Source organism: Gavia stellata, chromosome 2 (genome assembly GCF_030936135.1).
Source record: "Gavia stellata isolate bGavSte3 chromosome 2, bGavSte3.hap2, whole genome shotgun sequence".
Lineage (NCBI taxonomy): Eukaryota > Metazoa > Chordata > Aves > Gaviiformes > Gaviidae > Gavia > Gavia stellata.
Window position 1 is genome coordinate 29,766,849 of NC_082595.1, and position 23,168 is coordinate 29,790,016.

The following is a 23,168-nucleotide window of genomic DNA, read 5'->3' on the forward strand; positions in this document are numbered from 1 at the left end:
GTCGGCTCTGGTGGTGAAGCTCCCACCTAAGTAGTAATATAAATCAGTAGGATGCCAAAAGTCAACCACACTGCAACATTTTAATGCTGCCGGGTAAGAGAGACTCATGAATACAAAATGCTGAAAATCAATAGTAAAAAAGCATCCAGTCATGCCAAATCAGGCTCTGACCTCTTCCCCCTTAGAGTTTCATTGTGGCCGTGGGGGTTTGTTACCAGCACTGCACGTCGGGTTCTCTGCCTGCCGCAGAAGAGGAGGCCAGTGCCCATGGTGCAGTGAGTTGCACTTTTGTATGAGTCAGGATCAAACTAAAGGACAGAACTCCTGGAATTACTGGGGATGCTGGGCTAGTGCCTTGTTCCCTCCGTGCTAGCAGAAATACATGTGAAACACATTTAGAAACTGGCCCACATTCTGCTGGACATCATGTGAAGCTATGGCACTGATAATTTCTGGCCACTGAAAAGCTAAGTCTTGATTCTGAGCTCATACACATATAAGGCAAAAGTGACTCTTGTCAAGTTAATATGCTGGTAAATGAGAGTAACTGAGATCTACTACGTTAGTCCTCTACCATTGTTTCCCCCAGCATTTTGGTTCAGTTTCAAAGAAATAACTATACTTTGGTGTTACCCGCAACTTTTTTCTTTCTTTTCAAAGAAAAATCTTCGTATTCTGAAAGATTAGTAGCAGTTAATTTGGGGGCAGTATAGAGACAAAACTCTGATTCAGTGAAAAAGAACATGTTAAAACACGTTCAAATATGGTTGTAGATCACTACAGGTATGTGCGATGATTCTTTCATTCACCCAACACATTAGTTCTAGTTGAGGTTACGGAAGAGATTTAGATTTAGCTTCTGGTGTTTTCTTTAGCTCTAATGCTTTATGAAATAAAAATCAAGATCTACATGATAAACAAATAAATAAATAATCACACAAACCATTCTGGAAAGTCCTGCCCTTTCCTTCTTAAAAAATCGTTAGATAAGACCATACCATCAAAATAGGCAAGCTTTCTGAGGTATTCTCCTGCTAAAATGTGAACACAATCCCCCGTTATTCCCCCAGCTGGCACACACAAAGTCAATCTTTATAAAAGGTGTGTTTTGTCCTGTCTAGAGATACACAAAGCTAAGCAATATCTTACGGAGATTTTAATTTAATCTTCCGTGTAGCCAGGGAGCTTTAAGCTCTAGTGCTTTTAATTTACGTTACCTCATAAATTAATAATGTAGGTATGACGGAGGGTAGCTCATCAGATTGAATGTGTCATTTTATAAAGCAGTTTGGAAGCAAAAAGTATGAAACCAAAATGAAGTAGTCTTAAATGATCCATTAGGCACATAAATCATTACATGTGTTATTTCTGGACTGGACAGTGGCTGAAATGAATGATAATTTAGTTACTGTAATTCTATTTTAAGCTAGTGAGCACTTGCACAAGAAGTAAGAGAGTGGTGCTGACCCGGGTGTGCTCTTCAGTGGCCTGCCAGAGCTCTCTGCGTCTCTCCCCATGCACGCAGTCCTGTGCCAAGTCCTGTGGCATCCTTGGTAGCAAGCGTGGGACAAGTTCTCCCTGAGCGGTCTACACTTGGGCACAATTCTGGCAATTGATGGAGCTGCACAGGGAGCCTAGAGCAGTTTAGACGTGAATGCAGAAGTTTTGGTTTGCATTGAAGAGTGACTCTCTCCCCATGCTGTGGACACAACCGATAGTCTACTTCAGCTTAAACAGAAAGTTCCTTACCGTGCAATATGGGTCAGTCAGAAATCCTTAATACTTAACATTATGGCCTAATACTCAAAATCTTATAAAGAAACTGAATAAACCTGCTCTTAAATTTAATGTGCTACTATAAAATTTTGGTGGCAAATTTATTATAATTATATTTGATATAAAATGGGAAAAAAATCTGTGCAGCTTTAAACTGGTTTGCATCCATGACAGGTATATTCTTTTGTGAGACTACAAAACATACAAGTTCCTATATTTACAGCATAGTATATATACATACTGGTACAATGCAACAGGAATTTAAAACCATAATAAACCATAAAATCTGTATAGGAGGGTCTGTATATCTATTCACTGTTCCTACATTTTATGATTCCCTTTTTGTATATTTTTTCCTAATAGTTGCTGTTCTTTACATACTCTTCAGCTGTGCAGCGGGGTACGCCAAAGCATGCCTGCTGGCTCAGGCTCCGCGAAGCCGCCCACCGAGGAAGGGGCGGTGTGAAGGCACTGCCTGTGTCGTGGTGAGGGGAGGCTGAGCTGCCCAGCCAGCTGAGGAGGAGGTGGCTGCGCAGGTGTCCTTAGGGAGCTTTGCTGCTGAAAAAATTAGGTGCTGTGGATTTTAGCAACCTGTGTAGGCAAGATCTGAGAATCCCTTCCTTTACTACCTCACTGCTAAGGCGACTTGGATGTCGTATTTCCATCTTCTCCCACTACCACCTTTTCATTTATCTCATTGCAAATTCCTGCCAGAGAGCTTAGATAGTATATAAAATATAAATGAAGGTGACGGATGAAAGAAGAAGCAAGTGATTAAACAAGTTGCTTGTTAGTCCCAGGTAAGAATTGTCTTATTTTAATTATCCAGAAGCCCATGCAATGCCTCCCTAACATGTCCAACTGTGCCTAGAATGCAAGCTTTCCTGAAGATGGTAATGCCTCATATAGAGCTGCAAAGTCTCTGTATGTATTTCTCTCTCTATATATGCATATATATATAATGTGCAAAAAGGGGGAATAATTAAGAGGGGATGCCGGAACTCAATGCTTGGGTTTTTAGATGTATGTGCATGCGACATCTCAGCCATGGTGGAGCAGGCAGATGAACAGTAATTCTTTTTACAGTAATTCTTAGTGCAGGACCACTGAAAGGTCTCAGTGTAGCTAGTGGACATGCTGAAGCAGACACTACATAAACACATGGTAAGGGACAGTCCTCCCTCTGAAGGACTGTGTCATCGAAACGAACAGAGTACAAGGAAATCAGAGGTCTGTAGTGACTTGCTCAAAGCCACAAAACAAATTTACAGCAAAGCTGGGAACCAAAGTCATATCTCCAAATGCCCAAGTCTACCCTGACACCAATAAAAAACTCTGCAAATTAACCCTATTCAGTCTGCTGGTCAGACACACAAATGCACGTATTTTACTAAGCCTGCTGCAAGCTTACTTGTAATGATGTACCCCTGCATCCCAAACAAGCTTCAGGGCTTGCACCTGCTCTTCAACTCAGCCATCATTTAATTAAATGGAAGACATAAAACTACCAACCATATCAATTAACTGCAGCAACAAAGAGTATAATGCTCTGTTTTTAACCCCAGGAATCTGGCAAACCACAACTGCTCACCCCAGAATTCAGCAGTATTTAAAACATTATCTGAGACCAGCTGCAAAGAAAAAGTCTTACAAACCAAAGAAACAAAAAGGTAGTTGTTTTGGGCTAGCATTTGTTACTGTTTTAGATTAAGCTGTTGCTTTCTTTGGCCTCCATGCTTCTCACATCTCTGAAGCAACCATGTTTGCTGTGGAGTAAACAACAAATACAAACTGAAGTGCAGGAAACATGGCATCTTACGAAAATGCCTTTAAAACTTCCGGATACTGCTCTAGCACCTGCAGTGAACAGTGAAATTCCTTTATTTGCAGCCCCTGAATGACTTAGAAGATGAAGAAACTCTAATGATGGCTAAACAGCACAATTTCAGCATTTATAATCTTAACCCTAGTCATCTGAGGTAGAGCATTGCCCGAGTACCCTAGCTGCTTAGATTTTTTTCCTGTAGTGAGTTTCCACCTCGCTGCTGCACAGCTGGAAGCTGAGAAATGTGTACTTCTTACTGTTTACTTTCTCAGCTACTTCATTAAAAGGCTGTGAGCCCCACTGTGTAACAGAAGGGGAAAATGTTGTTCACAACCTTCCATGTATCGGGGAAGCTCTCTGACACGGGACATCTTGATGGCTGAGTCATCCCATCTGTCCCAGAGACCTCTCAGGCCAAATTGAGATGAGATGAAGGAGCGCTCACCAAGAGGCCGGCAGTCCTTCAAGCAGCCAGAGCATCCTCAGCCCCTCACAGAGGACGGGCACTCAGGGTTTTCCATGAGCGCCTCAGGCTTTGTGGGTTTGGCTTGCTGTAAAGACAAGGTGTGCTGAAGACAAAGTGCTGCCTTTGGTTATGACTGCACTTCCTCCCGGAAATAAACAAAACAGCTCAAGTTTAACTGGGATCAGAGCTTGGCCTTTGATGTCAGGGGCACAATGCCAGGAAAATACTGCAATACTTTTGACTTGCTATTCAAGGCACTGCACTAGTCCTGAGTTTGGAACAGAAAAGCTTACTTAGCTTACTCAGAGATTGCCATAGAAGTCAGCTGTGGGCAGAGGAAGAAGATATTAATAAAAAAAATTATGTTCACAAGAGGTTTGAACAGAAAACTCTTGAGAAGCAATTGCAGAAAATGTGGACTTCATTACGCGACTTGTATGTATCAGAAATAAACCTGGATTTCTCACTGTTGGACTGAAATTATATTAAGAATAATAACATACCACCTAGAACAGGACACAGAATTAATTCAAAACATCCTTTAACAAACCTGAAGAGGAAAGCAAATGCAAGTTTGATTTAACTGGCTGATCTGAATAAAATGTCCGCTAGAGGTAGAGCAGCATGCAAGAGCCACAGGAGAAAAAACAAAAGCTCCCATACCTGTATCTTTGCTTTGGAGACTGCTTTTCAGCTGACTTAAAAACATGTCCAAGATAATACAAAGGAAAGAATAAAAAGTTCCAGTTTGTTGCAAACCACGTTAGAGTGAAGGGTGCATCGAATTTCTTAAAGGTCAGTTTTGCTAGCTGGGTTGAACCCGACCAGGAGGAGCAGACACCCAGGACCACGGCCACACCCCAGAAAATCTTCTTGAGTTGTGTCACGGAGCATTTCCAGCAACAGCGGTTCACCCTTCCACTGCCTTCCGCCCCGGCTTGCATCTGTGCTTCGGCTGGGGCTGGAGACTCCCGGGAGCGCTCATCCCCTGGGGAGAAGAAAACACAAGGATTACTAAGGAAATCCAGGCTGCATTTTAGTTTTCAAATCCTAGGCCCTTCTGAAGTCATGTGGAGCTTTACCATCAAAAAAACCCCACCAGATCTTGACACAAAATGTCCTTCATTTTTAGATCATTGCAAAGGCTCTGGTTCAATTGATGCATAATTACAATGCAAATAATAATTATCACCTCTAGATTTAGAAGCTACTGGGTAAAACAGAAATGAAAATTGCATGTTGCTCTGATGTACATAGAAAGGCTTAACACACCACTTAAACTGATGCTGTTAGGATGTGTAAATGAATGAAAAATACAGCATTGAGTTTAATAAAGCAGCAAAGGGGATTACAACAACACTTGGAATTGTTATTGTCTTGGAAAATGTGGAATTGAGCAGCTTACTGAATATGGTGTTTCTTAAAAGGAGAGAGGTGACAATGTATTTAATCTAGAAGCTAAGCACTATCACTGCAATGTAAGTAGCACCATTAATACCGAACTGGGATCACCAAGTATTTCGGTGATCCCTAGCAAAACTGCTCTCCTGAGGCTGTAACCAGATGGCAAAAATTAGACCAACCCATAGGCTGCCCTGAAGAGCATCTCAGATTAGGCAACCCTAACTTTTTTTAGCTCAAGTCCTGCACCAAATGCGATGCAGCACATGGACTGGAACTTTGCCCTGGCATAACTGAGCCTGGGATGCTGCTGGAAACCTTGGTTTCACACATGCCTTATTGCTGACCCCAGTGTCCAGAGTCCCAAACTAGAGGCGGCTCCTCAGCCACGCACCCAAGCACCAATCAGCCCAGTTACAGACACTATACAAACCAGGTGATAATTTTTAAAGACGGCATCCACTGTATGTCTGGTTTCAAATCAGCTGCATGACAACCATCAAAACTTCCTTCAGGCTTGTGTTTCCAAAATATTGTCTCTTTCACACATTAGAGCACTTGGTTTAATGAAAAGGTAATTTCTCTCCTAAAATACCTTGCCCCTTTACTTACGTTCTTAAACATTAATTGTTATAGCCCTGCTATAGTACCGCTATCAGCAGATACGGTATCCAGCTTGGGAATGAATGAGCGAAGTGAGGTTAGGTGGTTCAGTTCCTACAGAGACCAAAACATGCTGGTAGACCTCAGCAGCAGGCCACTGCCTTTAGGGCTTTCACCTGCCTTCCTTAAATTCACCACATTTAACATCTGCTAAAGCTGTCAGTCACCTGCATGCAATGCTAAGCAGTGATTTCTGTTCAAGGCTGACTTCAGTTTCGTTGGTCCATTCAGTTGAAGGAGGATGTAATAGTAATTCACGCTGAAAGCCAGGAACCTACAACTTCAAAAGTGTCCAGAGGTCACTGCATGCATTGAAAGGTGAAAAGAGAAGTATAAGTGCAGACAGGACAATGAGAGACTCTATTATTGCCAAACATTTATATATGTTCAAGGCAGACTAAGAGAGATCCACACACAAAAAATCTTTCCTTATCCTGGTGAGAATCAGTATTTGGAATGGAAAATCTCTTAAAGCCTCTTATTTCAGGTTAACCTAAATTTGTATTTATATGAGCTAACACATTATTAAAGAAAACATTTATTCCAATGGCGAGAACTATTTAATTATTTCTTTACAGATAAAAAAAGCATGATCTGAGCTAAGACTACCATTAGTTTGCCTAGTAAAGCTGTATTTTGGAACAGGAAAAACTGTGGCCTCTGTTTGATACCCTGAAATCTAAAAAGAGTGTACAGCAGCAAAGGTATAAACATCTAGTCTTTGTGAGCAGCTTTAAGAGAGACGGGGATGTTGCTGATCTCTCCACTTATTTCAGTTTTCAACAGAAGATTGTGTGGGCAGCTTCCCACGTAATGGGAGATGCACCAGCAGGCCAATGAATTACCTGAAGTTCATGTGGCTTTGTATCAAACATGTAAGGGAAAGGTTACAAGCTACCTGCTAAATGTTAGAATAAGGCAGAATGGAAAAAAAAAAAGGCTGCCTGTGAACCCTTAGCTGATTCAAAATAATTTAAATACCTTTTCTTTACATCATTGCTTGTAACTAATGCTTCTTGCCTCACTCGCCGCACAGACCGGTCAGGGTTCAGTTTACCGAACAACAGTACATTAATTTCTTTTAACTTCACCACGCAATGGGCAGCTGCCAGTGGTCTCTTTGCTGTCCACCACACAAGTCCCTCAATGATTACTGAATTTTTCCTTTCCTCTCAAGCTTTTCTACTGGGCGTTGTCACTGCAACACCAAACACTTCACACACCCTGACAAACTCCGGCATGCTTCCCACAGACCACAGGGAGAGCTGGGCACAGAAAAAACGAATCCAGGCAGCCAGGGTGCCAAGCGAGAGCTTAGAAGGGGTTTGTGCCACTGTGTCAATGCAGGGAAGAGCCTTCCTCCACTCACAGTTTGCATCCCCGCAACTACTTGGGGAGGAAGGCAAAAATGTTCCTCCTTCTAGAAGATAGCTATCAGGGTACCTGCCACCCCCGTCTTCTCTGCAGTTATTCCCCCAGGAAGCAGGAAACCAGGATTTAAACCTCTCCTGATGAAGATACGTAACACTAGGGAACATGCCTTAAGCCACTAGAGTATACGATAGCCCAAGATGAGTAGGTGCTCTGAATCACAACACTGAAGCTGTGTTATTTTTTCTAAAACAAGAATTAATCACTGAGACAGCAAGGTAATATATCTGGCCCTCTGGCCCAGTAGTCTTGACAATCACTGAAAAGGGGAAAAATCACAACTATACCATCTGATGCACCAGACACTCAACATAAAATAATGCAGTGTTTGCAGTGACCACAACAGACACTGGTGAGGATCTTCTCCCCACCAAGGGCTGCAGCTGCCTGCCCTGCTCCCCATTGCACTGTGCACATACACATGAGTCAGCAGTTCATTTGGACAGCTTGCATGAATATCACTGCTTTTTAACTGAATTCCATGGCAACTTTACTAATGCTTTCTCTACTCCACAGGCAAAATTACTTGTCCATGTACGTTTAATTTTGTGTTAATACACCAACAAAGACGTTCACTTTCAGCAAAAGATAATACTACATCTATCACTTCTAAAGAGATCTTGCAGCTCGAGGCTTACATTTCTAGGGGTGTTCATTCTTTGGATGCATTTACCTGCTGGATGCAGTAAAAACTTAACCGAGACATGACAGATTTACCCCATATTTTGGGGTAAAAATCACTGACCCAGTGATCAGCAGTTACAAGCTGAGACTTTTTAACTATCCATCAGTGAAACTGCATCGTGCCCTCATGATTTTCTGTACTGCTGGAGGGCTAGATGCCAAACAGGCACAGCCTTTTCCAGTGGATGCGGCACTGTCCTGGAGGATACCTGGGACGTAATCTGCTCCAAAAAAACAGACTGTCTTTGGAAATGGTGTATGCTACAGATGATGTACACCCCTGTGGTCTCATCCTCTTATTTACTGTGCTGGGGATTTGCCTGCCAGCTGGCATGCATAACACCCAGAGCTGTAGCTTTCCCTGCCCAGTCCCTGTATCCGCATGGGGACATTTTTCCTCACCCAAATCGCAGGTGCACAGATGGGGTGACATCAAACCCAGACATGGATGAGAAGCTCTTCACTCTCTTTCTAACGCTGCACAAGGGCCAGCTGGCAACAGAATACACATTAATTTAAAGACGGCAAAATGACTTTTCAGAATGGATGAGACAGGACATTAAAGAATTTTATTTCTGGACATCTCCTCCAGACTTTTATTGGGTTTCTTCCATTGCTCCTTGCAGCAGACTGCTCTGTATGCTACTGTATCCCCCAAAAGAACAAATCAAGTTGCTGAGATAGAGGAAAAATGACGATCTTGCTTTTACTAATTTTGGCTTTTCATCCTCTCTTTTGTTCATTCATTTTCCTGTTTCATAAATCCCAAATGGAATCACTCCCCCTCCCTGCCTTTCAGCCCAACCTCTCTCCCATGGCATTCAGAAGCAATGGAAGGAAATCACCTCCAGTGCTACTGCCAATGCCATTACCCACAAGGATCCCCAAGCCCAGAAAACAGCTGTCCTTCTGTTTCCTCCGTTATGGGCAAGACCCCGCTCAGCTGACTTCAGATACCTGTGGTAGGGATGTCTAAATCTGAGCTACTCACCCCACTCTCCTGGCTGAAGCCATGGAGGAAAACAGGCACTGGAAGGGACTACACACCCCACGTAAGGTAGATGCCTTAGACGATGTGCCCTTTCTTACTGACTACAGATGGTTGCACTGGGTTAGAGAAAATCCACCCCAGCACAGGTAACACCTTTAAATTGCCTGTCCAGACCACTTCAAAAGTGCTTTAAGGCTTAAGACTCTTGTGCACAGCTAGCCAGTTAAAGGCTTACCATAGGACCACACTGCACCTATGTTAAAAATGTGATGCTGATAAAAACCAAGGGTGGCATTCATCTTTCTCAGTTTGAGACATCTGCTGTGCAGACTTGTATATCTGAGACAGTCATTTACACTTTCTGCATAGTTAGTAGACAGAAAAGACATTTCCATAGCATGATTTATCTCCTCCTAAAGTAGATGATTAAAACAAGCCAGATGAATCACCCTCTCCAAGTGCTTGTTTCTCTCCACCAGCTCTAAACAGTCTGGAGCGACAAGCTCAGAAGTAGGTGTCTCTAGTGTAGGTGTCTGAAGCTGGGTGAGATGAGTCCCACCTCTCCACCGCTGCTGTCAGGAACAGAGAGTAAAGCCATCGCAGACAACGCTGCTAGGCTCAGAGCCGGGCCCTGCCACACAAACATTTAGCTGTCACCAATGAACTGCTTTAGTTGTTGCCATCTAGTCAGCAAATGAGTGAAAGCAGTATTACAAAAGCGCTGGGTGCCCTTGCCAACCCTTCAGAGTGAGAAAGTGAGCCTCACGGACTAAGGTCCTGCCTATTAGGGACTGAAACACGTGCCTAGTCATAATGCACAACTCCGCCAGCTTCTCCAGGCTACAAATATGCTTCAACGTAAGTATATTCTTAAACAGCTCTTTAAATCAGACTTCTGGAAAAAAAATCTGACAAAAGGAAGAACCCTCACAGGTCTCTGTGACAACTACAAATGAGCCATCTTCAGGGCATTTCCATTTTGCCAGCCTCTCAAACGTTTTGTAGCTGCTTGGGCATTGCACAGAACAAGTTTGTAAAGCTTGCAAAACTGTTGCATGCTTATCATAAATAGGGGAGAAGGAGCTGAGGCAAGTCCTGTAAGACAGCACCTGACCTTCAGCGTGGTTAGAGCTCTAGAAACCCATGACTTGCAGGGGGATTGTAGCTGGACACTACATAAGATATATTCTCACAACCTTGAATGCTGTGTGACTTCCTCTTCACCCAATAATTACTACACAGACTGATCAGTGGGAGACCATTAGTTCCAACACAATTACTTACCAGTTACAAACATACCCTAAGAACACACACGATGACTTCTGGTGGTGGTTTTCTGGACACACAATACTATTTGCCTCAGTAGCAGACTCCCAAACTCCTCAAAGTGTTTTTATCCCATTCCTGTCTACCACACTAGCTGTGCATTATTTAGCTGTCCAGGATTTTTGAGCTGAGCTGTTAAAAAACAGCTGAGGCATCATCCTGTGAAGAGAAGATGAAGTACCAAATCCACAAAGTTATTTACGTCTCTAATTGCCACTGTAGTTGTCTAAATCTGAAATTATGTTTATTCAGATATGTTGCCCAGGCACTTTCTTCACAGTTGGTCAGGTTGAACAGTGAGGTCTTAGGGACTCATCTAGCGCCTGGCAGATCACCCAGTAGCTACTGCAGCTTTCTCATGCCGTTGTCCACGACACTCTCTCCTTTCGCAGGCCATCCTGATGTTTTAAGGAACTGTTAATATTTCTTTTCTGAAGCCAGTAATCTCCATGTATCAACCTTTCCAAAAGCCTATGTCTCTGCTGCACAGAGCAGTAATGAGAGCACGCACAGCCTAACTTCTGCATCAAGGGACATTCCCTCCTGCTCCAAATTAGCTTTAGCTTTGCCAAGGCTGCTTGCACCAGCTGCATCCTCCTCCCAACCACACTAGAGTTCCTCAGATGCCAAAGAATCTATTCCTGAGCATGCCTAAGCACCATGACTCCTAAGCAGGTTTGTGCCTCTCTTACACCCAGACCCTGTCAGGATTCAAAGACACATTTGAGAGTTTCCATCTCTCATTTTAAGAGTCATCGCCAAGAAATATTTCCATTCTGTATTTGAAGTAGTCATTGGAAGAAAGCCTAGAGCCTCACTTTTTCTACTCTGGGCAAATGACCTCCTCATTTCACACTTTACCAATAAATAAGGATGTTTTCTATTCTAAGCAGACCAGCTTTGCTGATATCTGGGTTCTCCTGGCCTTGGAAGGCTTGTGGAATAGGGCACCCACTTGGGCAGACAGGATCCCTGCCCCTTCTAGCACAGGAGGTGGGAAGCTGCTCTACGCACTGAGCTACTGAAGAGGAGCACAGACTCCATCTCTACTTTTTGAAGGAAAGGGTTCAGCCACTTAGCTGCCAACTCAACGCTGAAACAGAGTGGTAAGTGCAATAGTGAGTGAGCAATAGTGAGGAATGGGCATCTTAGCATGGCATAAAGGACAGGACTCTGGTCGGCATTACCTACCAGGCAAGCTAGATCACAGAATCATTAAGGTTGGAAAAGACCTGTAAGATCATCAAGTCCAACCATCAACCCAACACCACCATGCCCACTAAACCATGTCCCGCTATGCCACGTCCACACGTTCCTTGAACACCTCCAGTGATGGTGACTCCACCACCTCCCTGGGCAGCCTGTTTCAATGCTTCACCACTCTTTCCATAAAGAAATGTTTCCTGATATCCAGCCTAAACCTCCCCTGGTGCAACTTGAGGCCATTTCCTCTTGTCCTGTCGCTAGTCACTTGGGAGAAGAGGCCAACACCCACCTCTCTGCAACCCCCTTTCAGGTAGTTGTAGAGAGCAATGAGGTCTCCCCTCAGCCTCCTCTTCTGCAGACTGAACAACCCCAGTTCCCTCAGCTGCTCCTCATAAGACTCGTGCTCCAGACCCCTCACCAGCTTCGTCGCCCTTCTCTGGACACGCTCCAGCACCTCAATGTCCTTCTTGTAGTGAGGGGCCCAAAACTGAACACAGTATTCGAGGTGCGGCCTCACCAGCACCGAGTACAGGGGCATGATCACCTCCCTACTCCTGCTGGCCACACTGTTTCTGATACAGGCCAGGATGCTGTTGGCCTTCTTGGCCACCTGGGCACACTGCTGGCTCATCTTCAGCCGGCTGTCAATCAACACCCCCAGGTCCTTTTCTGCAGGGCAGCTTTCCAGCCACTCGTCCCCAAGCCTGTAGCACTGCATGGGGTTCTTGTGACCCAACTGTAGGACTCAACACTTGGCCTTGTTGAACCTCATATAGTTGGCCTTGGCCCATTGATCCAGCCTGTCCAGATCCCTCTGCAGAGCCTTCTTACCCTCGAGCAGATCAATGCTCCTGCCCAACTTGGTGTTGTCTGCAAACTTACTGAGGGAGCACTTGATCCCCTCATCCAGATCATCAATAAAGATATTAAACAAGACCGGTCCCAAAACTGAGCCCTGGGGGACTCTGCTTGTGACCAACCGCCAACTGGATTTGACTCCATTCACCACAACTCTCTGGGTTGGTGATTCATCCCCACTTTGATGGGGGTCAACAGGCACATTGATAAAGGAGATGCATTTCCTCTTTCTAGGTTTTTAAGAGGCTTCTGACAAAATCCCACTCCAAAGGCCCTTACAGAAAACAAGCAAGATAGGGAAGGTGCTGTAATGGATAAAAGGCTCAGTACAAGATAGGAAATCAGTGAGGAGTAAATACAGCAATGAGGGAAGTAGCTGAACCTCTGCAGAGGTCTGCTGTGGGACCCTCATGCTTCACCATCACCGTAGGTAACGTGAACAAGGGGGCGAGCGGTGAGGTGACAAAGTTTCCTAATGACATGAAGTTAGGCAGGTGAGCAGGGGTAAGGGGCAGCTGCAAAGGATGATAGGCTATGTGACTGGGTCATAAATCGGCAGATGGAGAAGTGTGCCGATAAAGAGGTGGAGGCGGGAGTAAACAATTCACATTCTGCACACACAGCAATGGGCTTTGGCCATTGCCACCAGGGATCCTGAGCCCTTCACAGGCTGCTCGACAAAAAGGGTAACTCAGTGTTCAGGAGCAGCCAAAAAAGCAAAATAACTGCCAAAAATTACTAGGAACAAAGCAAAAAACAGAGAAAAAATTGTTTCCTACATCTGGGGAAACTGCAGCTGCCAGCACACCCACACTGCGAGAGATGCATCTCAGGCTAGAAAATACACTTTCCTGATGAATTCGAATGAGCTGGAGACAGGACCAGACGGACCTTTGGTCCATATGGTTGCTGTGCGTGTGATTTTTAAGGAAATTGCTCTTGGGTTCCTATGGGGAAGCTGTGAGTCCCCATGGGTGGCTGGCAGATGGGACTGCAACACTTAGTGCTGCAATGACTTTGGGTTTGTCTGTGCACATTTCCCCAACTTTCCAACCATGGCAGTGCTGAAGGTCTAACAGACCAGTATTATATTTTTTAATGAATACCAATTAATGTATCGTAATCAAAAAATGACAAAACCCCATAAACCTTTATTAAATCAGTTTTTAAATGAGAATATTTGGTCAAAATGGCATTGCACATGTGGATTTTTAGATGCTTTTTGGAAAAGTAAAAGTTTAAAGCACTTTCTTTAAATACTTTGCTTTTACAGGAACAGATAAAAATAATCTTACTTAATTTGATCATGGAATGGCATGACTAAATTAAGAATAAATCAATATAGTAGATAGTTTTAGAATCCACGGTAGAGGTTATTTTAAAGAACAAAAACAGGGTATTAACCTATTAGGTCAGAAGGTCTGAATTTGCCTGAGGCTACAGAATAAGGGATGTAGGTATCAGGAAACAGGGAAAACTGTATGAACACAGATTCAAAGCAAGGTGAACGCAGCGTGAGTTCAGACCCTCTTTTGCTATTGGAAGTCATAATATAAATTAACTAATTATACAAAATAAAGTGTTATGATAATCTATGCAGGATATTCAAACTTAACCGATCACCCCACCTTAATTTCAACATGGTAGAAAATAGATGTATTGGCTCACAGGCAATCAAAATGATTCTCCTGTCCTCTTGCCTGTGGAAATCTGTCCCGTATCACTGATACCACCAGGTCGTCCATATAGCTTAACTTGTACCAAATCAGCATAAGTTTCTCGTACTCCCAAATCCTAAAGTACTACTCACAGATATAGCATTTTCTATCACTATGGTTATCATACATTAATTTCTCTTTCATCCTGTGCTAAATAGTATACCTAAGCTTACTAAGAGTTGGAATTAAATAATCTGCACATATTTGTTGAAAATATGCTAAATTCTCTTCCTTAGCATACATATTTCTTTCTTCCTCTGTCAAATACTCCAACAAACTTCCTGCAAAACATATATTCTAATTCCTATTACTGATACAGAGAGAGCTGAAAAATTATCAACTCCATTCTGCAGCAATTTGGACTTTAATCCATTTAATTAATCTTCAGAGGTAACTGCTTAGGAATTCTATTAAAAGTGCTGCACATGAATGGGCCTCATTAAGATATGATATTCCATGTTGTGGGGTGGGGAGTTCCCCTAAATACTGTCCTTTTTATTATTAATCAGAATGCATGACTGGAGTCCAGAGTGAAAATGGAAGATACTGGGTGCTTATTACAGTATCAGCATTGTGGTACTGGAAAGTAACAGCCATAAAAGCACATAAAGAATAAACCTGATTATGAGATACATATTCTTGATAGTATGGAAAAAGAGATTTTTTTTTTCCCCTCGTTATTCTGCATTCACTTCTTGATTAAAAATTGGACTGAAGCTTACAGTGAGCTACCTGGTGAGGTCACTGGGAGTTTCACCATTGACTTTGAGGAGACCAGCATCTCTGTGGGAGCAGAACTTCCATTAGAACAAAAATAAGGTATGACCAAAACTATATTCTGGGCAAATTTTAATCACGGTCTGTGCAAATTTCACCCTGAACAAAGGTTTGAGAGATGATTGTCAGTTCTGGTGAAAAAACCAAACCGGATTCTCTGCAGGCAGTTTCTGTATTAATCAGCCAGGCGTTTGAGTGCCACAAGTCTTTCTTGAGTAATAGTTTTATCTCCAAGGAAATTCAGCTACTTATACTAATATAAATAGCACATTTATATCACTACATATATACAGGTATTATATTAAGAGGTAAGTGAATTCATGCTAGCTGTGGAGGCTATGCTGGCTGCATTTTATCAAAAACAAGACAATGTTCTTTCTCCCTTATGGAGCTTTCCAAAATTCAGAGCTGCTTGGCTTTCAAGTAAACACAGTTTTAGACAGAAGATTTTGCTATAGCCCATTGGTTTCTTGCATACTGAATGCTAACTCCAATTGATCGTTCTCTTAGAAGCTAAAGGTTTAACCTGCTATTGAACCTTAAACATAACGCTTTTTTTAGATCCTAACTTCAGGACAAGATAGTTGGAGCATCTGTTCTCTGTCAACCAATAACCAGATATTAGAGTGGACTTGACATGGACTTGAGTGTGCTCACAGTCGTTGGAGTAAGGTACATATATCCAGAGAAGTCCCCAAATGATTTGCTGCTCAAGTATCTACCAGAAGAAAGAAGAGGATGTCTCCTCACATCTCACCAGCAAGATCAGCAAAAGCTGGGTCTCCTTTGATAACAAAGCTAGGTTTGGCTAGACCCATGTTGGCACCAAGGCACTCAGTATAACTCAGAGAAAAAATACATTACGTGCAAAAATTCTAGTTTCTATCTTCTCTCTGATACTTGCCTTTTCCTCTTTTCAGTGAGAAAGGCTTTTGCAGCCTGCTATTCCTCACTTGTTTCAATCAGCCACAGAAGACAGACTCATGCCTTTTTCAGCCATAAATGCAGTACTATCCTTGCTGAGACTTGCACTAGGGAATTTGAGGTGATTGTGGAACACGCATTTCTAGATCATACTTCCTCACTTCTCTATTCTCCATGACTGAATTACAAAGCTTATGAAGCTCGCTTTTTTTTTATTTAAGGAGGTTTTTGGCCAAAAATAGTGATACTGAGCAAAATGTATACCTATTACTTCAAGAAGAGTCAACATATAACTTTTGTATAACCAAAGGGTGCTAGATCCCATGGTGAAATTCATGCCTTGAGTAGGACTCACAAAATTTCCAGGCTAGGTACCCCTGCATTATGTCCAGGTAGAGTGGATCCAAGTTCCTGGAACTGGGAAGTTAACATCAGAGGTGGTACCTGGCTCCTCCAATACATGGTGCCAACACAACTGGTGGGCAGCTCTGCTTAAAAGCAAGCCATCTCTGCAGTGCTAAAAACTCCTTGTTTCCTGTTGCCTTTGATCTTATGCTGCAGTGGCCGTCAGCAAAACTCAGTGAAGATTACAAAGTAAATCTACTTTTATTGGCCAAATTCCTGCTTCCACAGGATGCTATCCAGGACTGCAGTGGCATCTCAAGGTTTATAATCAACAAAGATTAACTGGGCTGGGGACTAAAGGTTGGCAATGGTACTCCAGCCAAGTGGAGGGAGCTGTTTCGTACATAAGTGAATGTGCTGTGCCGGGTATAATGTGCTAGGAAAGCTACAACATAAATAATGCTATATATGAGGCTTGTAACTGGGAAATTGCTGGGGAATACATGTTAAGCTATCATAGACTTTTACATTGAACTACTAGTCTTTTCTGAACTCTGGCTCTTATACTGAACTGCTTCTATGCTACAAATCCTACTGTCTACAATTGTCAGCCATTAGGAAAGAGGGGCAAAATTTTTGGCAGCCAAGAGGGCAAACTGCACCCGGGGGTGCATCAAACACAGTATAACCAGCTGGTCAAAAGAGGGGATTATCCTGCTGTATTCAGCGTTGCAATAGCCTCACCTTGAATACTGTGTGCAGTTCTGGGCCTCACAATTTAAGAAGGATGTGAAGGTCCTTGAATGTGTCCAGAGGAGGGCAACAAAGCTGGTGAAAGGGCTGGAAGGAATGTCCTGTGAGGAACGGCTGAGGACTTTGGGCTTGCCAAGTTTGGAGAAGAGGAGGCTGAGGGGCAACCTCATTGCTCCCTACAGCTTCCTGAGGAGGGAACGTGGAGAGGGAGGTGCTGATCCCTTCTCCCTGGTACCCGGTGATAGGATGTGTGGGAATGGTTCAAAGCTGCACCAGGGGATGTTTAGACTGGACATCAGGAAGCATTTCTTTACCGAGAGGGTGGTCAAACACTGGAACAGGCTTCCTAGAGAGGTGGTCGATGCCCCACGCCCTGTCAGTGTTTAAGAGGTATTTGGACAATGACCTTAGTAACATGCTTTAACTTTTGGTCAGCCCTGAAGTGGTCAGGCAGTTGGACAAGATGATCATTGTACGTCCCTTCCAACTGAAATAGCCTATGATCTATGATGATCTATTCTTTTACAAGAAATACAAAATGAAAATAGGAGACAATGAATGACGCATTCTGGTGACTTAATATTTATTTTTTACTAGTCCTTGTTCCAAATTCTCACGGGAGAAATCTGTAACTAAGTAGATGGATTAGAAATCTGCTTATTTTTTGAGAGGAAATGCCTAAATTGATTCAAGATGACTAGAAAAAGCACCTTCCTTCATTTAAGGATAAGTGGGTAAAATGCAATGGCCTGTGACCTACAGAAGGTCTAAGAAGATGATTCAATGGTTGCTGTTATTCTTAAATTCTGTCACTGTAAATGAAACTATTGTTTGTCCATAGTGTGTACATATTGGCTCATTTCAGCCACTAAAGTAAGGAAGCTTGGATGAATCTTTAATAACTTTAATATCCTTCTGCTTCGTGATGCATTAAAACTCCTGCTCTGGCATTAGTTTAGTAACGTCAAAATGCTCTCATTTTATTTTTATATCATTTGGGAAGGGGACATACGGTGCAGAAGTAATGAGTAACCTCCAAACCTATAGCTTATGAGTTTTCACAGGCGAGATGGTATGTGAAATAACCAGTGGGACACGATCAAAGATGAGCTGGTCAGAATCCCCAGTGACTAAGCCTAGCACAGCTAAGAGCAGCCCGTTTTGAGGCTGTTTAAAGCATAAGAAAGCACAGTGCCATTTGGGAAGGGAGCCAGGTGTTATGCAACAAGAAACTCCTCACGCCTTTGGAACAAGATCTTGGATAGCTGCTCAAATACGCTGTTGTGTTAACTGAAAATACCGCAAGGAATAGGAAAATTGGGCAAAAGTTGCCCTGGGGCAAAGCCAGAGTGTAATTACTGCCTATGTACACTGAACACTCAGTACCCACAGTAAACGTGGAAGAGGGTACCGCTTTTCCATCAGAGGAGTAAGTCACATTGACTTTGTGCTGTAGTAACAGAGAGCATGCTGGCAGGTACCATGGAGAAGCAGACACACAGCAAACTTACATCCCCATTCATTCTGGTAGCTGCATGCAAGCCTGTTACCATTACCTTCACCCCTAGATCATTCACTCCACCCCAGCTCCGGTCAGGAGCAAGCAAAAGCTGCTACCACAACTATGGAGAAAGCACAGGGTGAGTTTGATGGTCTCTGCCCTGATAGTGAATGTTTCCATCTAAGACTGTCTTCTGTGCAGGAAGACGGGCTGATCAAAAGCAAACATTCTGAAAACTACTCCCCGCAGAAGCCAGCACCCATTGCTCACAAAGGCCACTTCAGTGGGGAAGCACACACAAACCCACAGCCCTGGCTGAGCTGCTGAACCACCGGCCTCTCCTGCTCTCCAGCTGCTTCCGCTTTCCAGAACGCACAAGCACTCCACATTTCTATAATGTACAGCTCTCACATAAAAAAGACCAGTAGGCACAATTCTTGCTTCTACAAACGCTGACTCCTGGGTGAAATTTTCACAGGGTCTGTCCTAGTGCTCAGTCAAAGTATGAACAAGCGCTGCCTGACTGCCAAAACCTTTAGATGCCACCAGCAGAACACTGCTAAAAGTTACAGAGTATTTAACCGGAGATATATTTATGCAGCATTTCAGCTTATTTCCCAAAAAGGAAGCTTTAGTACGAATTCGAAGTCATTGACTTCAGGAAAAGAAGTCCTCTCACACCCCTATTGCATCCATTCGTGGCAGTGCCATCCCGTGGCCAGAAGACACGTGTGGGAAGTTTGAGGATCTAGTCATATCAACGCTAAGTCTTTTTTCGCCTGCACTGTGAAAAGATGTGCTGTGTTTTTAGACAAGTTGCTTCATTCTGCAGTTTCTTGGCTGCCCCATCTGCAAAATGAGGATAATAAGAATTGTATATCTTAAGGAACCAGACAGCCACTCATGAAAGTTTTTGCTGTGCTTGGGATCTTCAGTTTGTGCTTGCTAAAGAAGTGAAAAAGATTTATTATTAAAGTGATTACAGTGTTGATATGCTTGTGTTGAATTCCCTGCAGGCATGCAATATATTAAATGCCGGATTCATTTCTCATTTGCACTTGTACAAATTCCCTGCAACTCCAGTGATGCAAACAATGTTACTCCAGCTGAGCATGTGGCAGAATCTGGTTCCACAGCAACTCAGCTTAGATGTAAATATCTAAATGTGTAATAAGTGAAAGCAGAAAGGTATCATTTGCATTATAAGCAACTTTGAATATCACCAGAACAGTGCAGAGGAAACATGCTATATATATATGGGGAGGCTCCAGTACCGTTTCTTTGGTGCTGGAAGCCTGGGAATAAGTAGCACTAAGTAGGAGCTAATTAAGTGGAGGATGGGTTTTCTCTGGCAAGGTGATTGTCCTGCAGCTCCTCATGAAAGCTGATGTCAGCTATCTCTGGAAGATCCCAAGATGCAGAGCGGGGATGGAAATATTTACCTTCAAATGGAAGGGAAGTCAGTCCTCGAAGCACACTGTGCTTTCAGGTGCAAATAGGGTGAAACCAGCCAACTGGCTGGTCTGAGAGAAATGGGCATTGCAGCATGGATGGAAACTGGGGAGAAAAACAACATCAGAAAGACGGACAGGCACAAAGCAGGCACCAAGCCTACCTTTCTCAAAACATGAAGTGTATGCAATGGCACCAGGCACAGAAAACACATGGAATGGTTACTGCCTGCCTGAGTGATGCATGTAGATAGAGTTGTCTTGAAAAGCGCTGGTACAGCAGGCTCAGTGCATACCGATGATCCAATTTCTGAAATAATTTGAAATGGCAGTCACGCTTCTGAAGACGCATGAAGTCCTTATCTCCCTTTTAAAGCAAAGAAGCTACTGCACCGACAGGAAAATAGAGGGAATGCTGGAAGGCTTTACAGCAATGCATATCAATGAAAGGCTCCTCTTGGCTAACTATCCTAGAGTGAAACATATTCCTAGTGGTTCTGCCAAAGATCCTTGAAATGCTTTGATGGTGGTTGATGGGGAGAAAATAATCATAACTACAAAGCAGAGGAAAGTTTTTCTTGTCTTGCTCTTGCAGCATTGGCTATGCCTTTGCAAGGGACTTGGGCTACCAGAGAACTTCAGGAAGGCAAATCTTTGCCAGGGGTAAGGCAGATGGACCATGGGAAGCAAGCAGTCCACAGTATGCCCACTGCTTCACTTTATTTTTGCCTGTAACTACATCGTGGCTTTTTCATATGGCTCTAAACACCAGCTGGCAAAATTAGTCAATATTAGTCTGAAAGGAAATGTTGTCAATTGATTTGGAAAGAGAAGCTCTCAAACAAAGCCAGTCTGTTTCATTAAAAGGAAGCAAACAGCAAAGGAAACTCTTACCTGCCTCTGTACAACCTCTGGGCCCCATCATACACCATCAAGGCAATTTAGATTTTGCCATTGATGATAAAGGAAAAAAGAATCTGAAGTAAAGAAGGAAAAGTCCAACTAGGTCAACAAAGTCCCTGGTGGGCGGCGATAGGGTATCTGAGAGCTGGTATGCAGAGCGTTGATGGAAATGCTTGAAAGGATTCAATTTTATGGCACAGGGAAAGATTGTGCTGCTTCTGTTTCTATATAAGGTAGGTAATAAACTGTATTTGAACTGGTAGAAGAGGAATGAGATGACCCACATTTCAAAGCTGGAACCTGGTGGGTTATTATTATTTATGATTCATAAAGCATGTGCAGTGCACCAAAAGAAAGGGAGACGTGCTCCCTGCCCAGAGAAGCCTCCAACGTGAACCTTGAGAGAAACACTCTACTGTGCACGGGGCTAACTCCAAGGGCTTTTTTTAATTCTAATTATAGTGTAATGAAGATCAGGCCTGCTCTTCTTTTAGTCAGAAGACTGAGGTCCTTTTTCTTACCTCTACAGCAGGTGGTTTTTACGTTGGGGGAATGCAACAGCTGTATTCTCCATGAACTGAAATAACAACCTTCAGGTACGCCTGATTTTCTACTTTTACTTGCTGATTTTAGTTCCTTTGCCCCTCTTGGGCATTTCTGCATTTTCTCACTTTCTCTTCCACAGAGCTATTGCTACCATTTTTTTTTTTCCTTTCTTTGTTCCTCAGTTTCTCAATATTACTTTTTTTCTTCTTCATGAGCTTTCTATTGAGTCTCACGTTCATATTTTACCTCTTGCTGTTCAATCATTCCCTTTTTTTGAGTTGTTCTTCCTCTTTGCCTCATCTTGCTCATCCCTTTCTGCCTCTCCTCCCTCCATTCCTCTCAGCCAACCATTCTCCTCTCACCAACACCATTCTCTCAACCAACCACCACATCCTCCAGTGGATCCCCCAAACCAGTGACCTCCTCTTTGCCCTTCCTTCAGGAACTGAGCTCCATATCCATCCCTCTTCCTGACCTGCACCCTCCTTCTGTTCCTCCTGCCACCGTATCACCCCCCCCTCCACCTCACCAGCTCTGCCTCTCCAGGACATGGCCTACAGGTTTCTACCCATGACCACAGCTCCTCGCCCCAGACCTCTCCCCACCAGCTACGTCCAGAGCTTCAGAGCTCTCTGGGAGGCCCTCCGGAGCACTTCACTGCCCTTTTCAAGGTCCCCAGCCATGGTCCCTGAAAGTCCCCAGAGGTCCCCATGGCCCCTGAAGGTCTGCCAACTCCCTACTGCTGTTGGGCTCCTAATGTCCCTCCTGGCCACAGAGCCCCCAACCCCACCACTACCATGCAGCTGGACTGGCAACCAGAGGTGAGGGCAGACGGCTGGGACACGGCTGTGTCCCTCCATCTGGGGTCAAATCTCTCCAGTACCCCCCCTCCCTCCTGCCGGGGGTCTCACCGGGCAGGTACTTGCCAGGGGCCTGCAGGTCGCTCCGGGTCCCCGAGGGGAGCTCCAGAAGAGCTCTGTTTCTGGAGCGTGGGGGAGGAAAGAGCCGGAGCAGAGCGGGGCGGGGGATGGGGGTGGGCGCCGGCGCGATGCCCGGCGGCGGGGGAGCTGCGCGACCCGTGGGCGGGCGGCGGGAGTCCCCGCCGCCCGCCCACGGGTCGCGCAGCTCCCCCGCCGCCGGGCATCGCCCCGGCACCGCACCCGGTCGCCCCGGAGCATCCCCCGTCGCGGTACCCAGTTTCCCCGGAGCATCGCCCGTCGCAGTACCCGGTGACCGCGGAACATCCCCCTCGGCGGTACGCGGTCCCCTCGGGATACCCCCGTGGCGGTACCCCCGTCCCGCTCCCAGCGTCGTCGTTTACCTTCCACTTTGGTGAGGGTGAGGACGGGGCTGTTGCAGGCGCTGAGGGGGGCCACCCTGGCCGAGTGCTTCTTCATGGCGAGCCCGTCGCCGGCGGCAGCTCCCCGCCGCCCCGCGCCTACATCCTGGCGCCGCCGGAGCCCTCCTCGGCGGCGCTCCCCCGGTACGGCTCCCGGCCCGCCGCCCTCTGCCGCAGCACCGGGCGGCGGCGGGGGCTGGGGCTCGCCCGCCCGCCCGCTGCCGCTCGGGGCTGCTGCAAACCCGACGTCACCGGCACGGCCCCCCCCGCCCGCCCCCAGGGCT

At 44.6% G+C, this 23,168-nt stretch overlaps 1 protein-coding gene across 1 annotated transcript in view; it reads right to left on the reverse strand.

Annotated features, from left to right (window-relative positions):
- The window catches only part of SLC35F3 (solute carrier family 35 member F3), a 189,763-nt gene that overhangs the window by 46,873 nt on the left and 119,722 nt on the right, over positions 1 to 23,168 (reverse strand). The window contains exon 3 of the mRNA XM_059835593.1: positions 4,731 to 5,055. Coding sequence (XP_059691576.1) covers positions 4,731 to 5,055 — 325 coding nt within the window. The remainder of the gene's footprint in view (positions 1 to 4,730; positions 5,056 to 23,168) is intronic.